The 21,311-nt window shown below is 38.6% G+C and overlaps 1 protein-coding gene across 1 annotated transcript; it reads right to left on the reverse strand.

The window, feature by feature from the left end:
• Positions 1-17,682: 17,682 nt before the first annotated feature.
• LOC149164431 (uncharacterized) lies at positions 17,683-19,192 on the reverse strand. Its single transcript, XM_089429476.1, has 2 exons — positions 18,881-19,192; positions 17,683-18,204 (listed from the first exon to the last, which is right to left on the reverse strand). Exons 1-2 carry the CDS (start codon positions 19,190-19,192, stop codon positions 17,683-17,685), a joined length of 834 nt encoding a protein of 277 aa, XP_089285602.1.
• Between the last annotated feature and the right edge of the window lie 2,119 nt (positions 19,193-21,311).

Genomic DNA, 21,311 nt, shown 5'->3' on the forward strand with positions numbered 1-21,311 from the left:
AGTTGTTTGGATGAGTGATTTGGAATCAACATCTTTATCTGCATCTGTATGGTTGAATGACTTAGAAGAAGCACTCTTTTGTTGCAGCTCATCTCTTTGTAGTTGTGACTCTAGTTGAAGAAACTCAATGGTTTCATGTGTTTGTTGTAGATGCTGTGAAAGATCAGCAAGAGTTTCTTTGCTGACGTGCACCATGTCTTCATCACTGGAGATAATCAAACTGTGAAGAATGTTTAACAACTGAATATGTTGCGCCATCTGAACTTGCTCACTTGAAGTCAGGCTCTCTTGTCGTAGATGTCGTGCTTTGAACTGTTTCACTTGATTTTGTTACTGGAATGACAGCCTCGCTTGCTATGGGACTTGAATGGCACGCTCTCTTGATTTGTGGCTTATTGTACTTGCTGAGAACACTTGTCAGAACTTTCTGGAATTCACGCTTGCTTGATGACGAACTCAACTTTCTTGATTGGTGTTAGAGTTGAACTTGTTTTGGTTGCTGTGATGGTTGTGTCAAGGAGTTAAAACTCATGGACAGGGTGTCGAACACTGTCGAAAATGCACCCAAAAAAGCTTACAATGATTTCAATGATTCACTACAATGACTCAATTCAAGGCTTGGGTGTCGGTTTCAACCGAGAATGCACCCTTACAATTCAATGTAATTTGAGTTTGATTACAAGTTCAACAATGTTGATGTAGACTGTGTGCTGAAACGTTGAAGTTTACAGATTCATTAACTTGAATGTAGTGATGTAGACTTTGCTTTGAAATGCTGGAGTTTGCAGATTCATGAACTTGATTATATTGAGGGAATTTGTTTGTTGAGGTAGAATGCCGATGTTGAAAACTTTGATGAGTTGTTGTATGTGTGGAGCTTAATTATCCTTCCTTGCAGCTATTTCATTACATGCGTTGTGCTTACTTGCATTGAACTTTATGTGTGTGGTAAATGCGATCATTTATGTGTCAAAACTAGACACAAATCAAAAAGAAAAAACATGAAGCCATAAAACACTCGCCATCACAAATACACATGGTGTACCTAAGATCCCCTTATTCAATTTCAGGCGGATCTTGGACACAGTCACCACAAAAAGTTATGTCTTTATTAAACTTTGGAGTACATAATTGCTCAGCTTCACAACATTGCAATTGAAGCTTTCTCAAACAATGTGAATCTGACACTCGCAAATTTTGGAAGCAAATGCTTTCAAAAACTGACTCAACCTTCTACATCAATGAGCCTTCCACTGAAAAAATTTATCACTCCAAAAATTTCAAAAATTAAAGCAGCCTTTCTCATCTCTCATCATATTCACCATTAATTCTCTCTTCGTCCCAAATATTATTCTCCACTAACTCTAACCCATTAAAGTTCATGAAACATTAAGGGTTAAACTTCATTCTCACCCCACTCATTCTCTCACATTCCACTTACTATCTCTCATCATATATTAAAAATTACCACGCTTCATTACAAAATATACTCCTTTTTAAAGTTCCATAAAACACTTTAATGGTTTTAAGGTCACTTTATCAAACGTGAATTACGGTTGTATTTGTTTAAACTTTACATTTATCCATGTAATTCCAAGCTTCACACGTACCTTTTCTCATTTACTTCAAAATGTGTTTTGTCCTCACGCCAAACACCATTATCCTCGGGCTATGTACTTTCCGTAGCATTTTTCGATCAAGTTCAGTAAGTTTGAAGAATACTAAGTTCTAGTATCCACTGGCCATTGTAGACCTTCCAACCATAGTAAGAATAGGATTTCAAAGAAACCAGAAGCGATGGGGCGGAGGAAAATCCAGATAAAGAAAATTGAGAAAACTACAATCCGGCAGGTTACATTTTGTAAGCGAAAGAATGAGTTGCTCCTTTGTTCAGATCTTTGTCACTGGATCTTCAATGTGTCGGGCGCATTCACTAAGTTTCCCATGCTCTCATTACCAAAACGTCGCCTGATAACGCTGTGAATGACACTCACTGTATTCTTCTTTTTTTTATCATTTAAATATATTTGATAACCTCTGGATCAGGGCGAAGTCTGGAACAGAAGACATGCAGCCAAGCGCATTAAAATAGCAGAGACAAGCATTTATAAAAATATCAGAGACATCCTAAAAAACTAGAGACTTAACAAACTCTGTCAATTCAACATCTCTCAATTTTGGAGGCTCAACGCTGGAGAGCAGGGCTTGATGGATTCTTCGACACAACTAGTTCCATGCTGTCAGTTTTCTCTCTTGACGCGCAGAAGCAACATCTGTGGCTTATTCAGTGATCATATAACACCATTGATTTTCATTACCGCACCAAGCTTATTTGACATGCTTGATTATCAACCTGAAAGATTTCAAAAAAAATTGCAGAAAATCCCCCCCAAAAAAAAAATATCAAGCAATATTACTGTGAAAGAAGTGCATGCATGAATCAAACATCGACGGTGGGCAATGGCTCCGGCACTCCAGAACAAGATGCCGCCCAAATCAACCATACCTACTCCATTTCAGACTATGAAACATTGTCTAACCAACATGCTTGCAATTCAGACAATTTCTATCCACGAAGATCATTCTTCATCTTGCTTACAAATTACTCCACACCCAGAGCTCCAATGAATTTCATTCAAACTCATGTTTCCAAATATCAATCCTTTTCCATGCAACATCAAATTCCCACACTATGCTTTATTACTTCTCAAAATTGAGCAACGCCTTCATTTCTCACAACATGTTCTCAACATTCCTTTACAAATGCCCCGTCAGCAATATGAAGCTGAGATTAAATTATTGTTCATGTTGGCGATTCTCCACAAAGGGATTTGGCTTCAAATGCTTTAACTGCTCAAATTTTTCAGTAGGGATGACAATGGTAGGTGGCCATGGATGCGTTTAAATCTGAAACACTACCCCTTTTCTTTGAGAAAGCATACAGATCAATATATAAACTCGACAATTCCGATTAGCTCACTCTCCAATGCTGCACAGATTTATAGTCTCTCCACCATGGCTCCGATACCACATAATGAAAAAAGACATTAACTCAAACAAATATATAAATCACACATAAAAACCAGACAGACAATATTGGCGGAAAAAGGCTGAAGCCTCCTGCTTCTCTCTCATTACACATTACAAAAATAATTGAATATAGTGTTACAAATAAATAGATGAGAGATAGTGTTCTCAAGATAGTGCGTGCTATCTTAGACACCTTTGGTTGAGATAATTTCTCCTTTGGTTGAGATAATTTCTCACCAGACACACCAATATAGGAGTTACCTAAACTAACTCCTATCTTAGAGGAACAACCCAAAAGTTAGGCACAAATTCCTAACTTGGAATTTTTAATTAATTTTTGGATTTATTATTGTTTTATGAGAGAGTCTAACAACCTCGACCGGGGGGCATGGGTATATTATAGTCGCAGTCGACTATTTTACCAAATGGGCCGAGGCGATGCCTACATTAGATAATACTAGTGAAACAGCTGCCCTCTTCTTTTTCAATCATGTAGCCGCTAGATTCGGCGTCCCACAAGCTATAATCACAGATCATGGATCACATTTTCGCAATCACATGATGGTCGAATTAGCTGCCAAACTAGGGTTGTCTCACGACAACTCTACTCCATATTACCTGCAAGCCAATGGACAAGTTGAAGCAATCAACAAAGTCCTGAAGCGCATGCTGCAAAGGATGATTGGAGTTCACAAAAGAAGTTGGCACCTAATCCTGTACTCAGCCTTGTGGGCTTACCGAACATTGGTAAGGAATGCGACTGGGTTTACACCTTTCCAACTGGTATATGGCCTGGAAGCAGTCTTACCAATCCAGTGTGAAATCTTGTCCCTCAAACTCGCAATTGACCTTCTCCTCGAAACTTCAGAAGAGGAGGCTCGTTTCTTGGAACTAATCCAATTGGATGAAACCCGTCGTGATGCTGCTTTGGCTAATGAAGCCCATAAGAAACGAGTCAAGGCACAGTTCGACAAGAATGTCAAACCCCGTGTCTTCTCAGAAGGTGACTTGGTCTTGCTTTACGACCAAGAATCCGATAAATTGGGGGCAGGTAAATTCAAGTCTTTATGGATGGGCCCCTATAGTGTTAAGCGAGTGTTAGCAAAAGGAGCCTACGAGTTAATGGATTATGATGGAATTCCACTGGCACAACCTCGTAACGGGTTGTACCTCAAGCGTTACTATGCGTAATTCGGTATAGTAACCTGTATGCTTTTGTTATGTTTTTGTTTTCGCTAAAGTGTTTGTTTTGGTCAAGTAATCCACTTTTAACATTTATTGCAGATGTCAAACCTATTGGAGTCATGTGTTGGATATGCCAACGGAGCGAGTCGTAGTTCGCGGAACCTATCTTCCGTGACCTGGGCCATTTTTTATCCAAGCGGCGAGTTAGTAAGTTTCAGAGGGGTATGTATTGGTCGATCAACGAATAACATTGCTGAATATAGCGCATTGATAGAACTTCTCTCTGATGCCATCACACATGGTATATGCCGACTGATTGTCAGGCTAGACTCACAACTCGTCATACTACAACTCACTGGTATCTACTCTGTCCAAAATCCAGCTATTTATCGCATGTTCCTAAGGGTTAAGATTTTGGAAAGACAATTTGATTTTGTTCAATATCAGCACATTTCCAGAACCTTAAACACATTAACTGACTCATTGGCGAATTATGTGTTAGATAGACATTTGCAGCATTTATAAAAAGAAGCATACCATCAATATTTACATTTGGATCATGTAACTTAACCGAAATAAAACTTCGAAAATCAAAAATATATATATAACTGTTTATGGTTTACACATAATGTTCTGTAACCAAGACAAAATCGGTCAAATGACCCAAAACCCAAAACGCTAGGGGGCACCCTAGTCTAATGATGCTCGTGATAGCAAGTCACGGCTTGTGCGATCATGCGTAAGAGCCGAGTCCATCGTCTTGGCACACTAGTAGTATGCCGCTGCAACCTCAAGGGCAGCTCGTCAGTCCTCACATCTGGAGTACCAAGAGTGAGGCCCTCAACCTGTTCCTGTAACGTTGTGAGAGTCTCGGCCACATCTAAGTCGCGAAGGATAGCCCTTCCAACAGCCTCTCCTGCTGGGGCGGCAGCTGGCACTCTCAGGCGTACTACTGGCCGAACGGGACCAGCATCTGCATGAACACGTGAGTTTGATTAAGTCTTGATAGAATAAAGCACAAGGACATTACAAAAGAAAAACGATAAACAGGAATATGGTCAAAGAATTTACCAATGGCACCCCACTGTTCGCCAGCCAGCAGTACTAAATCTGGGTCACCCCGGAAGTCCATACCAGCATATAGGTACTCGGAATAAACCATCTCCTGATGGTCAAACCACCCGAAGAAGGTATCAGAAAAGGAAATCTGAGACTGACCAGCATGCATAGACATATGGTCGACCCATCTCTGCATACGTGGTTCAGTCGGTGAAGGTAAATCGAGTGCAATATACTGCGGTTGCATCAGTGGTATCTTTTCCAAGGCAAAGGCGGTCAAGATAGAACCATAACCAAAGTTCTTCAACCTCCCACTCTTCACCTTGGTCAACTGTTCTTTCATCACAAGAAGTACTGCGTCGCACCAGTTGAACACCTTCGGTTGGAGACATTCCAAGGCATACTGTATATAAGATTGGTTGGCTACATGAAGAGCCGCACCACCAACCATCCTACCAAAGGTAAACAGAATAGTCCTCAGAGACCTGTTAGTGACATCACGGATGATGATCTTGCCGTCCTTACTCGGCTGAGATCCCTCTCTGCAATACCGGTGAACATAATCTCTCACAGATTCACCTCCTCGGGCCGAACCTGATAAAGAGATGGGGGCACCCCGCCTCGACAAGCCAGTCAAGAAATAGATGTCCACTACAGTCAAGGGGATGGATTTGCCCCTAATCTGGAACACCTGGTTGGTAGGATCCCAAGCATCGAGCAAATACTGCAGCAAGTTGATTTGTTGTCTCATACTAGAAATGCGGAAAAACTTCAGCAAGCCGCAGTTCCGTAGTGCGATTACTGTAACCTGATCATGTAGGGAAAGCATGTCCTCTTCTTCATGCTCACGTTCTCACCATGTAATAGTCATCTTGCTCCAAAGATCTCTGAAAACAAACAAGAGAAGAGTTAGATCCTGATTTTGGTAAGAAACGGGCAAAATTTCCATCAAAAACTGTGCATAAAATTCCTTCCTTGCACCCATCGCACCTACAGTAGTGCTCTAGGTGCATTGCATGTCAGATGGCCAGTAGACAGGCCAACATCAAACACACCTTTCGATACACAAAGGGTGCACTGAAGCCAAGGCAAGTTCTTCAAACCCCAGAGGCTCAGAAAAACCAGGAATCAAGCTCAGAATGAAAAATGGAAAGCATGAAATGAAAGACCTCCTGTTTAGCTCCTACCTGGTCCTGACGGCGCCAAGAATCGTCCACAGAATCTCCCGAAATCAGCTGATGAAAATCAAGGGGGAAAAGCACCTCCAAAGCTCCAACAAACCAAAGTTCAAATGAAATGGTAAAATGAGAGGTAAAAGCACTTTTACATTACTTTTTACGTAGTTCGAAGTAAAATATTAGTGTTATAACTCATTTTTCAAACATATATTGTTCATTTCTGACTAGTTTGATGAAGCAATTGAAAAATGCAGTACAATCTTTGAAAGAACAAGGCTATTTATGGTAAAGTCAAGAAGTGACCGTTGTATCGAGCAATTTTAGCGCATAGTTCAAACTCGTTAAAAAATAAACATAAGCCATGAGCAAATGTTTCCCCCCGCGTTTAATCTCATTAAAGAATGAACTATTTCCTGGTAAATAACCATCGTGAATGTAGTACTTTAGCCTTTAAAAGCCTTGGTTGTGTTCTCATCATCACCTCCACTCTGTATTGGCCGATCATTCACCTCCATTTGATTGTTTACCCCTTTTGAGGAACAGCTGCGAAGAGTGATCTCACTAGCCATCCTTGTAACACTGCCGTGATTGGAACATTCCAAACCTTACCTGGAATCAGCTGCTACCCAATTTTATCACTCGTTCCTCCAAAGACGAGTCTCCTTTAAGCTCTTTTCAACTGACTCATAAAATATGAAAAGATTGTCGAGCCATTGGCCTCTCCAGCTCGTTAAAGGGACGGAAGTGCTATCCCTCCTCTAAATTTTAATCTTTTTGGACCTGAGGGATTATTACACAAAAAGATCGAGCGCTTGTTTTGTTCGGCTCGTTAAACGTATCGAAAATTCATCCCTTCTGTATTGTTTTATACTTTTTCGGACTTAAGGGATTAGATGACGAAAAATGAATTTTGGAGTTTCCTTTATGTTCCTTTTTAGACTCTCTAAAATTGAAAAGGACCGAGTTATCTTTGTCATTAAACTCGTTAAAATTTAATAGCGACAAACTTGTCCATAGCAGACAAGAACGAGTTTCACTATCGCTAGGCTCGTTAAAACATAACGATGGGTTTGCCCGAAGGGCAAATTATAGAACAAGCATATGTTATCCTCCTCAAGCTTGACAAAAATAAAGAGGTATTGGTCAGCAATTACTGGGGAAAATTGGGAAGAAAACTTGAAGAAACTTTGTTGGTAGCAAGTCGCTCTTGAACATGACACTTTCACTCCACATCCAAGTCGGGTTGGGTTGTTTCATTCATCGGTCACATCGCCATGGTCCCATCACACCATCCACATTTAGGGTAATGCTACCAATCCATCATGTCAGTGTCGCTGATATGTTCAAGAGAAGTCATTTAGAGAATTCACCTGTGTCTCACCCACTACAATACATTCATACTCCATTCTTTCATGACCGCCACCCTGAACCGTATGTCATCAGATTGTTTTCACCTCCATTAAAATCATTTGCTCCGTTCCGTGTCATTGATGTGGGATTCATTAAGGCCCTCCTGTGATGGATCGCTTCTTGTCGACATCAGCTCATTATCCAAGAAGTCGATCTAGGAACACCCCGTTCAGTACTTTGAAGCTTGCATGCCTCAATGGAAAGTTTCTCACTTCCGGCGACAGGTTTACATCAATGGCCTTCAACTGAAAGATTTTGCGTGGTGTTCGACGCCAAGTCCTTTATTCACACCATGTGAATTGTACTGCAGTACCTTGAGGGTCATTATCATTATCGGTGATTCCTCTCGCGCCTGTTAACAACTTACATCATTGGCTGGTAATCAGGCGATGTCTTTCCATGTTCGACTCCAGAACATCTCTCACATGGATAGACTTGTACTTCGAGTGAAGATCGGACGAGATCAAAGATCCCAGATCTAGTTTCATCCATCTGGGCTGCGATATATATTCAGGGAAATAAAGACATCAAATGTACATCATTGCTGCACAGATAATCATCCAATCAAAGGGATGATGGCTCTACCAGAATCATCAGTCAACAATCAGACGATTGTCTGTCCTATGTAAATGAAAATGAATTTATAAAGCTGAGCATGGGAATGCCCGCCTCAGCTAGATCATGAAAATATCATGAAGATAATGTATTGTATTGTATCTTATTACAGGTCTCCTCCCAGCTTGAAAGAACTTTGAATCCTCATAATAAAGCATTTCACCCGACATCAAAAGATTAACGACCTCATGCTTTAGGGGGCAACTGTTATAGACATTTTTGGGCACTACAACCGCAAGCATGAAATGTCCATAAACCAAGGGCTCCTAAGTCCCTAAAAGTGTTGTTCTAACCCCTAAAGGAACAAGGTCAACTGATTACAACTTCTCCCAGAAGTTCTCCATGAAAAACTGCTCAGAACTAGTCAAAACAGGATCATTTAAGCTGCTCCATAGGCAAAGTGCATTGCATCTCACCTAAACACATTGTGTGGGTGCGTTGCATTTCAAAAATCCCTTCTATGGGGTGCGATGGGTGAGAAGTGACAAATGGCAGTGTCATTCCGCGAGGTGGAGAGGCATGGAAACTTCCAGAAACTTCTCCTGTGACACTTGCCTCTCAGAATTCAACCAAGGATGAGTAAGAGATCATCAATCTCCAAGTTGAAGCAAGAACTATCAGAGGGAAGACACTAATCAAATCACAAGCTGACTCATCTCCCTTAGAGATATCTATATATGGATCCCTCATCCCAGAGATCCAGAGGCTGGAATTTTTCATATTTTAAGGAATTGCTGTTGATTTCGTGAGACAACATCAGATTGTTGGGTGATCTAAGCTTTGTTTGAGGTGAAGAGGGGCTTCCTTGCTGAGAGGATGATGCTGGGTCAGAAAAACTGGTTGTAAATCCCCTTGGCTCTTTCTTGTTTATCAATAAAAGCTATTCAAGTTTTCCTCCATACTCTTGTGTCATTCATGTTTGCTGCATTTGTATGGTCAATTTACATCTAATCCTAGATTGTTTATGATTATAGACCCATGTTCTTGTATAGTGCTATGCTACTGTGATCTTACAGGTACTTGGTGAAGCTGGGCGTGCAAGGGAACAAGTAGTGAAAGACTACCAAGAGAGAGAGGAATCGAACTAGGAGATTAGCGCAAGACAGAGGTTGGTCTTCTTTGTTCTTCTCTCATCTATACTTCATAAAGGAAAAACGAAAGTAGCTTTACTTTGTTTGTTTCTAAGGTAGCTATCACACCTTAGTGGGATAAGCAGTTCTGTGTAGACACTTTTCCCTGTAACAGTATTCCAATTAACTTTTATTCGACAGTCTCTTCCATACAGTACTTCAAACGGACTCATTTTCAATGATGCATAGTAAGAATTATTGTATGCAAACTCTACGAGGTGTATGTATTCCTCTCATTTTTTGGGTTGTTGCATTGCATACATTCTAATAATATCCTCCAATACTTGATTTACACGCTCAGTCTATCCATTTGTTTGTGGATGGTAAGCAATAATGAACTGTACCTGAGTGCCTAGGCTAGTGAACAATGCCTTCCAAAATGCGGAGGTGAATTTTACATCCCAGTCTGAGATAACCATTTTAGGAATTCCATGCAACCTAAAAATTTCTCTCATGAAAATGTCAGCTATTTGCACAGCTTTATACATTGACTAGACCAGAATAAAATGAGCAACTTTGCTCAGTTTATCTACTACTACCATTATGGAGTCATTCTGTCTCTTTGATTTTGGCAGTCCAGTAATAAAATCCAAAGTCACAACTTCCCATTTCCACTCAGGAACAGGTAAAGGGTGAAGCAAACTAGCTGGATGATGATGCTCAGCTTTCACCTGCTGACATTCTAAGCATTGTGCTAGATATCAGGTTGTTTCTATTTTCATACCCAGCCAAAAATAATATTTTCTTAATGTTGTAATTAATTTTTGATAACCTGGGTGTGCAGTATATGGTTTTTTGTGATATTCATCAAAAATAAATATTTTCATAGTTTGTTGATTTGGTATATAGATGCGATTTTTATACAACAACATGTTCTCACTGTTGACATCATATCCTAACTCTTTTTCGAGGCTGTTGTTATGTTTGGCTTGCTTCCATAAAAATTGATATTCAGGGTCCTTCAAAGCAGCCCCTTTAATTTGTTCAGAAAATCAAATTTAATTCTGTTGGAAGAAATTTCATAAATGTAATTTAATCTTCGACTTAAAGTGTGAGCAACTTGATTTTCTTTACCTTTCAAGTGTTTAATTTCAAAATCAAATTCTCTTAGGAATGTGGTCCACATTCCTGTCGAGCATTTAAGTTTGGTTGATGGAAAAAGTTTGTAAGATTGTTATGATCTGTCATGAGCACAAACGTTTTTCCCAATAAATAGTGTCGCCACATTTTCAGTGCGTGAACTATTGCGATGAGCTCTAGATCATAAGATGAATAATGTTGTTCATGGTCTTTTAATTTTCATGACTCATATGCCACTACACAACCTTCTTTCATAAGAACACCCCTGACTCCAATTTGAAAAGCATTGGTACACACCAGAAATTCCTTGCTAAGGTCAGTTATCTGGAGAACTAGTGTAGTGGTCAATAGGTGTTTTAACTGGTCAAATATTTTTTGGCATTATGCAATGAGGTCTAGGGGTAAGCCACTTTTGAAAATCCTTTTATAAATCGGTGATAATATCTAGCCATTCCTAGAAAGGATCGTATGTCTGTTATATTTTTGGGGGTGGGCCATTCCATGATGGATTTAATTTTCTCTGGGTCCACCGCTATGCCCTCTTGAGTGATAATGTGTCCTAGGTATTGTATCTCTTCTTTGAAAAAATCACATTTACTTAATTTTGCATACAATTGGTGTTCCCTTAGGACTTGTAATACAATCCACAGATGTTGGTGATGTTCTTCTAGATTTTTTGAATAAATCAATATATCATCAATAAATATTAATACAAATTTATCCAAGTATGGGTGAAATATTCCATTCATCAGACTCATGAATGTCGCAGGAGCATTAGTGAGTCCAAAGGGTAGGACTACAAATTCATAATGCCCATATCGGGTATTGAATGCAGTCTTACCTATATCTTCATCTTTTATCCAAATTTGATGATAACCTGATCTCAGATAAATTTTTGAAAATATCTTGGCACCCTTGAATTTATCAAATAAGTCATAAATCCTTGGTAATGGATATTTATTCTTTATGGTTAATTTATTTAATTGACGATAATCAATGCACAGTCTCAAAGTTCCATCATTTTTCCTAACAAACCAGCACCGGTGCTCCCCAGGGTGACACACTGGGGCGTATGTAATTTTTATCCAATAGATCTTGGAGCTCTATTTTAAATTCTATAAATTTAGGGACACTGATCCTATAGGGAGCCTTTGAAACTGGGGCTCCCCCGTGTATTAATTATATAGGTAAATCAATATATATATTTGGTGGTAGCCCCAATATTTCCTCGGGAAATACGTCTACAAACTCTTGAATTATCGTAATATTCTTCAACTCAGGGTCTATCTTATCAATTTTAGCGTAACCCACTTGCACTGCATAGATATGATAGCCTTTTCTCAAACACGTCCCTAGCTGGGAAGCAATGATGGGTCTTAATTGTACTAGCCTCTTAATACCCCGTAGTTCTCTTGTAACACCTTCATCATCCAAAAACTTGACATTCTTTTCCTTGCAATTTACTAAAGACCAATGAGCTTCTAGCCACTCCATTCCTATTAATATATCATATGAACCTAAAGGTAAAATATTTAAATTCACCTTAATGATTTGATTTCCTATCTCAATGGAACAATCCTCCACCTTAACTCCCACCCACCGCTTGGCTACTGTGCCAAGTTGAAAAAACCAGGGATTTTTAAATTTATTAGTTTGTAACTAGCATAGATCTACTACTCTATGACTTATGTAACTTATATTGGCCCCAGGATTGATCAAAATCGAAATAGAATGTTTAAACATATACCTTCCATTTCAATCATCCTGGGTAGATAATTTTCTTGCGAGTCTTCCAACACTGGATTTATCTTAGGTATTTCCCTTGATACATCACCCATTATTGATGCCTCCCACATGTTCGTTATTGGTTCCTGCCTCCCACGATGCAGAAAATTTTTAATATAATGTGGTTCTCCACAACCCCAACACTGTAGAGGTGGTCTTTGTCCTTTCTCTCCTTCATCTGTACTAGGTGGATTCACTGACCTATTTTTATTTGCAAATCGAGTTCGTTGTTGATTCCTTTCTGAGTGCTTCCCTTTCTTCCCCTTGAAGATATTTTGGGGGTTACTGGCTCGATTACCTCTATTATTTTTTGTGATCCTCTATCCGTTCTTTCTTGTCTAGTTTTTATTATTGTCCTTTTTTTGCATCTGCTGGTAATAGATTCTAGCCTTTCACATAGCATCATCCATAGTTTTCGGGTACTCAAATTGCAGTCATTCCTTCATGTGTGTTGAAACAATACTAAAAAATCGTTGCACCTTAGCCTTTTCTTCTCTTAAATATGGTACACATCGCAAAAAAGCTATAAATTTGGCTACATACTGATCCATGGTTAATTGTCCCAGTTGCAGTTCGTGAAACTCTTTACCTATATCGTCATAAAACCATTATGTCAGGTATTTGTTCTAAAAATATTTCTAAAATGCATCCCAGGTAATTGATTTCTCATTAACAGCATGTACAACCTTTATTTCCTCCCACTATAGGGTAGCCTTTCCCCGTAATTGATAAACAGCTAACTGGGCCTTTAAATTTTTGTCATAATCATAAATTTGAAAGTAATTTATTAAATTTATTAAACAAGATTCAGCAGCCTCCTCAGTCTCACCATCATAGCTTGGGGGTTGAATCTTTTTAAATTCTCCTTGTAATTCAACCTTTCGTCTCTTCTTTTTCTTTTTACGCTCATCACTGTCAGAGGTCACCTCAGTCTTGCTATCTTGTGTTTTCAGACCAACTCCGAACTCCTAAGTTTGGCTCCCTTTCGGCACAAAGTCCTCTTTCCTTCGGTCAGACTCACCCTTATAACCATTATCAGAACTTAGTTTTGAATTTTGATGATTTTTCTTATCTGTTAGGTTTTTGATAATCTATTCCTATTCTTGTACAAGTCGTTCATTTTCTGTTCAGAGAGTCACCATTGATGCTTGAATCTGTTGGATTGTTTCCATCATTGCAGTGACTATGTTATGTGATTCACTTTCCAGTTGAATCCATAACTCAAATTATTTCCTTCTACCAATATTGTGTCTTGTTCTATACTGGGGCTCACAGAGGGTCTAGAGGCGAGTCCACTGCTCCTCCTCATGATAATTTATCTTCTTCACCCTCTCTTTCTCTGTGAACACACACACAAGGTAGGTTTTGTAACATCCAAGTAGGTCCTTAGTGTGGAACCTTTTCTCTGATACCACCTGTCATGTATCCCCATACTCTACTAAACTAATGGCGCATTAATTAAAAAAAATCTATGGTAAAAATAATGTCAATACCTAAGAACTGTTGATGAATTAAATTAAAAACGTAGTGAAACTCAAAATTATACATTGCACCCTTATGGAATTTGACTGTTTGTAATTAAAGTTTGGGAATTCGATGCGATCCACTTGCTGAATGCATTCAATATTCTAGGGAAACCCAACCTACCTGGCAACCTACTCGACGTTTGGAGCTACATGCCACCTTGGGTGAAGGGAAAGGCCCATTTGGGTGTGTCCTCAATCATTTGAGCATGTTTCCAAGTTATTGCCTCTCGTGTCAAATGCGCTTTTCTCTACCATATACAAGGTTTCGACCCTTAGACCTCCCTATAGGTATATTATACTCTTGCCTGCTTTCTCGTTTCATTTTATGCCTTTGACACCAATTTCACTATTTTATTCCATCCATTTCTTGGCTTCGATAGTGATTATTCGGGCCTTTAGGCGTCTCTTTAGCTATGGTCGCATCATGGTGCAACTTTTCTTTTTCCTTTCCGCGCTCTTCATGGATTCTATTCTTGCGACCAAGTCCACACAAGCTGCCAAGCTCACGGGTCACCGTTTGCAGGTAATTGCATAGTATTGTTTACATAATCATTTTGTTTTCCATAATTGGTTTTGTATTGTAGTGGCTCGTTGTTTTAATATGATTTTTTTTTTTAATGTAGGCCCATCTTTCCTGGTTCAACGACAGTGATGTGGAGTTTCAATAGCCCTCCCAGGAGTTGGGCTATACTAGCAACAAGTTCCAGGTTTCGATTCATTGGTTTCCTTCTGAGTTTGGTTTTTATTTTGAGAGAGACTTAGGGCCACAACCTCTCTGCTTAGGAAATTTACTGGCTGAAGTAAAATATAAGAGGGGTTTTGGTTATAGATTACTCAGTTTGGTCACCTGATATGATTTGTGCCCTTAACTTGAACTTATTGTGAATTTTTTTTCCTAGATTTTGAGGAGTTAATCAACCCAACTCGATGACTGCCTTTAAATTATTAACTAGGTTAATTTTATTATGAACTGTCTAAATCTATTTATCATTTAAGGACTTGTTGAGGTTTTCAGACTCCTGTTATTTCCATTTGATTGTTACTGAATATATATATATATATATATATATATATATATATATATATATATATATATATATATATATATATATATATATATATAGATATCTATATATATATATATATATATATATATATATATATATATATATATATATATATATATATATATATATATATATATATATATATATATATACATAGATATATATATATGCATATTTATTTTTCATCCCAAGAAGCGGTTTAAGCTCTGTCGGTATATCGACGTGGTTACAGGAATTCATCTCCAGTTAACAGTGATATATTTATGTTCTTTAGATATGTTTCGTTGGAAGATTAATACATTAAAATGCTTTAGACTAGCAAGGAATGGACTCCTTTACAGATTTAGAAATTGGGTTTTTCCTTTATATGTTGGTTTCTACAATTTCAGTATGGTGTAGCAAGGTATTTCTCCCGTGTTCATACAATGTATTTATCTATTGTAATGCTTAACAACAAGGTTATTTTTACTATAGAAATAACAATTTATTTCCTTGCTTTTGGAACTATGTGTTCTTTTTCTTTATTGGTGTTCGACTGTGTGAAACATGATGCCTTTATATATATATATATATATATATATATATACTTGAAAGTTGATATTGTTGTACTATCTGCACTTGTTATTCAATCAGTCATTTGGACTAGTTATCAGCTACTCACACGTTTTTATCAGTTCTTGATAATTGAAAGAACTCAGAATGCATATAATAATTCATATTATTCACAATATTTCTCAGAGTGTAAGAAAAATTACAGGGGATTTCACCCTCACAGTATATTTATATATTCACACAGAGAATCTAGATACAAAAGATAGGGAAAAAGAATAGTCCAACTCTAACTTTCTATTCACTTTCACATTTGCAAATTCTACCAGTTTGTTTTAAATTACTTATCTATTCTTTTTGTCAATATGCACTTTCTATACTAAGAAATGTTCCTCTAAACCATGAGGTCAGTCATTCACTCCATCTCTCCCCAAGCTTGCTATCCCTAGGCAGTATTACGGACAATCTTTCCAATTTCTATTAAGTTATCTAGTCACAACCAAACTTAGCAAACAGGTCCACAGCTTGAGCCACACCACCTAGATAAACTCTACTAGTGAACTAGCTATCGATTCATCTTCGCCTTTGCACTCCTCCCTCCTCCATGCCTCAAGTTCCTCATACCCTTTTGGCCATTTCCTTGGAGGTTTTGTTTCTAGAAGGGATATGAGTAGGTAACTACTCATAACTGTCCAACTTCCTAGGGTATGCTTACTCTAACATTGCTTTTCCAACCATAGTTAATAAAAGAAATAATCATGTTATATTATAGAATCAACACATGTTTCTTTTTCATGAATTTAATCTTGTCTTTAGCAATACTGGCTTATGACTTCCAAGGTTCATCACAATATATCTTTGATTTTTTGTTTGTCAATATGTTAGATATGTTTTTTATATCTCTAATGATTATTTGAACTAAATTCAATTTACTTCTTAATAGCATCCCATAATTACATTACAGTGCCATAATTCTATTAATGAGGATACACATGTTCATTCACTTTTTACATAAAATTTATATGAAAATGTCTAACTCAAAATTCCTACTTTTATTTTAATTTGTTTTTTAACTTTATGCATTTTTTAATTTAAAATATTCTTCTTCTTTTTTCTTAATTTTATTTATATTTTTAAAATAATTTTTTTTCTTATATATAAAATAAAAAAAAAAAAAAAATTATAAAATTAAAATAAACATTAATTACATATTTCTACTTTGAACCATTTTAAAAATATAAAATGGGAAAAACATGTTTTCCTAGATCGTTACCTTTCTTTCATCGATCAGGTTTGAAAACAAAAATGTTACCTTCATGTCACTGAGAAGGTTTGAAAACACTGAAGCGTTTGATCTTAGAGAAGTCATGGATAATGGATAAGGAGAGAGTGATAGAAGCCATGATTTAGGGATTGGATTGGTATTTCATCCAAGTGTTTTTGATCCATCAATTTATCAGATCCATTTATATTTTAATATATGTGGATTGGGTAAATATCCTTTTTTTTCTCAAGCAAGAAACAGACCTTCTATGCAAATGAAGCAACAAAGAGGATACATAATATACGTGATGTAATAGATTTGACATATGCGCTTGATCCAAGTGGATGTTGGTGGCCACCCACCTATCCCATTTGGACCCCCACAACTGTCTCTTTCAGTCTTTTTAGTTTCCTCAATTGTAGCACTGTTTACTATTTTTAGCAGTTTTTCGGGTCCTAAACTTCTGGAGTCGTTTTGAGGCCCTAAACGACGTTTTTTGGGAAATCTACCAGCCAACGATTTTTCTGTCAAAAAATCATCTTTTCTGTCGTAGTCCTCGGAGAGATCTTTACAAGACTATGACGGAAAAGATGATTTTTTGATAGAAAAATCATTGGCAGTAGATTTCCCAAAAAATGTCATTTAGGGCCTCAAAATGGCTCCAAAAGTTTAGGACCCGAAAAACTGCTAAAAATAGTAAATTGTGCTACAATTGAGGAAACTGAAAACACTGAAAGAGACAGTTGTTGGGGTCCAAATGGGATAGGTGGGTGGCCACCAACATCCACCTGGATCAGCCCTAAGTTAGGGAACTAAGCCACATTCACACGCACGAGCCCACCACACCTTACAATCGACAAAGCTAAAGAATGGATCAATGGAAATAAGGATAAAGAGTCGCCCTGTTGGTGGAAAACAAGCACCGCAAATCTGAGCCGTCGATCGGCATCTGCAAAAATCAACGGCTGTGAGGGATATCAGGCGGCTTAAACGCACTGGGATTACCCACTCGATGAAGGTGGTATTCACTTTTTGCCTAGAGCCGCGTGTTACATGGTCAATGGCATCAGAGGCTTTTCCAAAAATCCGCTCGTGGTTATGTGGATGCCCAATAACCCGGGAAACTGTAGCAAAACCGTCTCGGTCCCACCACCAACAAGCCCGACCAACCTCAACCCTAGATTTGCTGCCACCAAATCCGACGGCAGTGAGGGATATCAGGCAGACTAAATGCACTTGAATTACCCACCCATTGAAGGTGGTATTCACACTTTGTCTGGAGCCATGTGTTACATGTTCAATGGCATCAGAGGCTTTCTTGAAAATCTGCTTATGGTAATGCAGACACCCAATAACCCAGGAATCTGTAGTAAAATCGTCATTGTCCCACCACCAACAAGACCGATCAACTTCAACCCTAGATGTTCTGCCACTAGATCTGATGGTTGTAAAGGATATCTAGCTGAAGAGAAGAGTGAGAGAATCCCGCATGATGAAGGCGATATTCTCTTCCTTCCTAGAGCCACACGTATCTCCATTTGTACATCGAAGGCTTTCCGGTAAAACTACTTCTAGTACCATCGGGTGTCCAATAACTCTGGTAACTGTTGTAAAACCACCCTTTTCTGCAGTGAAGCTTTAGAGCCACTTTCTGGTTTTGCGCACTTACTCCTATACCTTCCATTCCTCTGCTTTCCATTCCTTTGCAAGATCCTAAACTTAGGTTTCCTGTTAGTTGAGCCCTTAACTTCTGGCATCTTAGATTTCTGTTGGCTATTTCCATTGGAGTGTTGGTAATGCTCCTTTTCTTCGCGTGCCAGAGTGTTGCAGTCCTCGCATAGCTATCCTATCTGAATAAACTCCCATAAGAGGCACTTTTTTCTCTTGTGTAGATCACTCCTTCCCTGGCTAGCCTGTCCACCACTTTGTTGGCATCTCTGCACATGTGAACAAAGCTCAGAGTTCTCAGTTTTCTAAGGTGAGATTGAACTCAGTGAAACACCTGCGAAAGTCGCCAGTGCCTAGAAACTTTGTTTGGTGCTGAGCCAGTGCTTATTCTTTTGACCGAATTAATCATTAGTTTCGTGTCTGCCTCTATGATTGTATTGTGTAAATTGTCGTCTATTAGGATTTCTAAACCTTGCTCAATGGCCATGAGTTTTGCCATGTTGTTGGTAGCCCTCCCAAAATGACTGTGAAAAATGACCTTGATATTTCCCTCTGCATCTCTTATGGCTCCTCCGTAACCAACATCCCCTGGGTTCCCTTTTGAGGCTCCATCTATGTTGAGTTTCAGGAAGCCATGAGGGGGCATTTCCAGAAGGCTTTGTTATCTGATCTATGCTTTGCTTTCTTCTTGGTGCCTAGAGGACCATAAGATTGAAGTCCTAACTATTCAAGGATGTGAATGTCTCTTGGACCAGGGGTTTTCCCAAGAGGCTGCTTCAGAAAGAAATTTACTGTTTCTTTGAGCTGTTTTAGAATCTGAGCCACGATTCCTTGAGTTGAGCCTGATTTATTTTTGAAGATCATGTTGTTGCATTCTTTCCACACATCCCATATCAAAAAACCTAGGATTAGAGTCTAGGCTGCATTGACTATCTCATTATCCGAGAAGTCTTTCCTCCAATTCTTCAAAGTTACAGTAATGTCATTTTCCTTTCTGTCTGTTTGGTTGAATATAGAGGCTACCCAATTCCATATGGAGGAGGTGAACTCACAATGGTTGAGAAGGTAATCCATGGTCTCCTCCTGTAGACCACATAATTGGCATTTAGAAGGTCCTGCTAAACCTCTTTTTCTAAGATTTTCCCAGGTCAAAATCTCTTTATGATGAACTAGCCACATGAATAGTTTGATTTTCATCCAGTGAGGGTTGTTCCAAAGGTTTTTCCAAGTCTTGTAAGGATTTGGATGGTCAAATCCGGTAATTATTCTTTTGGATTCTTTGAGGTTGAAGTTTCCCTCATTATTTCTTCCCCATCTTAGTAGATCATCCAAGGTTGATGTTAAAATTTGTCTCTTTTCCAAGATCTCTTCAATACTCTAGCTTGGGCTCTCAAAGGGGTCTTTGCACTGTAATTTGGTACCTTCCAGAATCTCCATTTCCCTTCCTATCTTGACTGATCCCAAAAGTCACTTACCCTTTTTAGGCCTTTGTTAACGATGTAATTTTTGATGATTTCTAGACTTTCTCTGCATAGATTATGTTCCTGCTGCCAGTTGTCCTCCCAGAACCAGGCTAGACTCCCATTTCTTATCTCCTAGAAACTGTGATTTTGAACTAAGTTTTTGTTCTTCCAAGCCTTGTTCCAAATATGAGAACCCCTTATGTGCCCTGACATCCAGATGTGGTCCTTTTCTTGCCATTTCATTGCGTACTTTTGTTTCCATAGCTTGGTCCATGGATTATCCATTTCCTTTAGAAATCTCCACCAAAATTTTCCCCCCAAGACCTTGGTTAGGGTATTGGGGTCGTGGACACCTAAACCACCATGGATTTTGGGTTTGCAGAGCTTATCCCACACCACCAGGGCCCATTTCTTTTTCTCTTCCCCTTTACCCCAAAGAAAGTTTCTTTGAATGTTCCTGATCTACTGTAAAACTCCTTTAGGGACTGGAAGGGCTGAGAACATGAAAACTGGAATGGTTTGAAGGACAGCCTTTGTAAGAACTAGTCTTCCTACTAAATTCAAAGATCTGTTAGTCCAGTTGTTGACTTTGTCCTTAAGCTTATTTGTAACTGACTCTCATACTTCCTTATTCAGAGGTTTGTCAGTGAGAGGCATACCCAGATATTTAGAGGGAAGATTCTCTCTTTGAAAACCAAGAATTCTAGAGAGATGTCTTTGGATGGAAATATCTGTATTGAAAAAGAAAACTTTTGATTTTGTGAGGCTTACCTCCGTGCCAGCAGCTTTTGCAAAATCATGCAGGATTTGTTTGAAGGCTTTGGCTTCCTTGACAGTGGGAGTGCCCTGCAACATAGTGTCATCCACAAATTGTTGATGAGTCAATGTTTCCCCATACTGAGTGAGTTTTAGCCCCTTGATTCTGCCTTCCTCTTTGGCTGATTTGATCATTCTGCCTAATCCTTCCATCATGAGAATGAAGAGGAATGGGGAAAGCATATCACCTTGCCTAAGGCCTCTTGAAGGCCTAAAGGTTCTAGAAGGTGAGCCATTGAGAAGGATGGAGCAACTTGTTATGGTTACCAGGGCCATGACCCACTTGATCCAGTTGTAGTCAAAGCCATAGGCTTTAATGATTTCCTTTATATAGTGCCAGCTTAGTTTATCATAGGTTTTCGGTATGTCTAGCTGTATTATCATACCTGCTTGCTTATTGGTCTTGAGAGAATGAACCACTTCATGAGCTTGGATGATGTTATTGAGAATTTTTCTGCCTTCCACATATCCGATCTATTCCTCTGA

The sequence above is a fragment of the Pinus tabuliformis genome, chromosome 5_1, assembly GCF_031772625.1.
Source record: "Pinus tabuliformis cultivar Carrire ecotype Pingquan chromosome 5_1, CPIR1, whole genome shotgun sequence".
In the NCBI taxonomy this organism is placed as follows: domain Eukaryota; kingdom Viridiplantae; phylum Streptophyta; class Pinopsida; order Pinales; family Pinaceae; genus Pinus; species Pinus tabuliformis.

Coding starts and splice junctions, on each gene's coding strand:
- LOC149164431 (XM_089429476.1), bottom strand. CDS start 19,192: ATGCCCCCTCATGGCTTCCTGAAACTCAACATAGATGGAGCCTCAAAA. Junction 18,205..18,880: donor GGCACTGGCGACTTTCGCAG/GTGTTTCACTGA, acceptor TACCATAAGCAG/ATTTTCAAGAAAGCCTCTGA.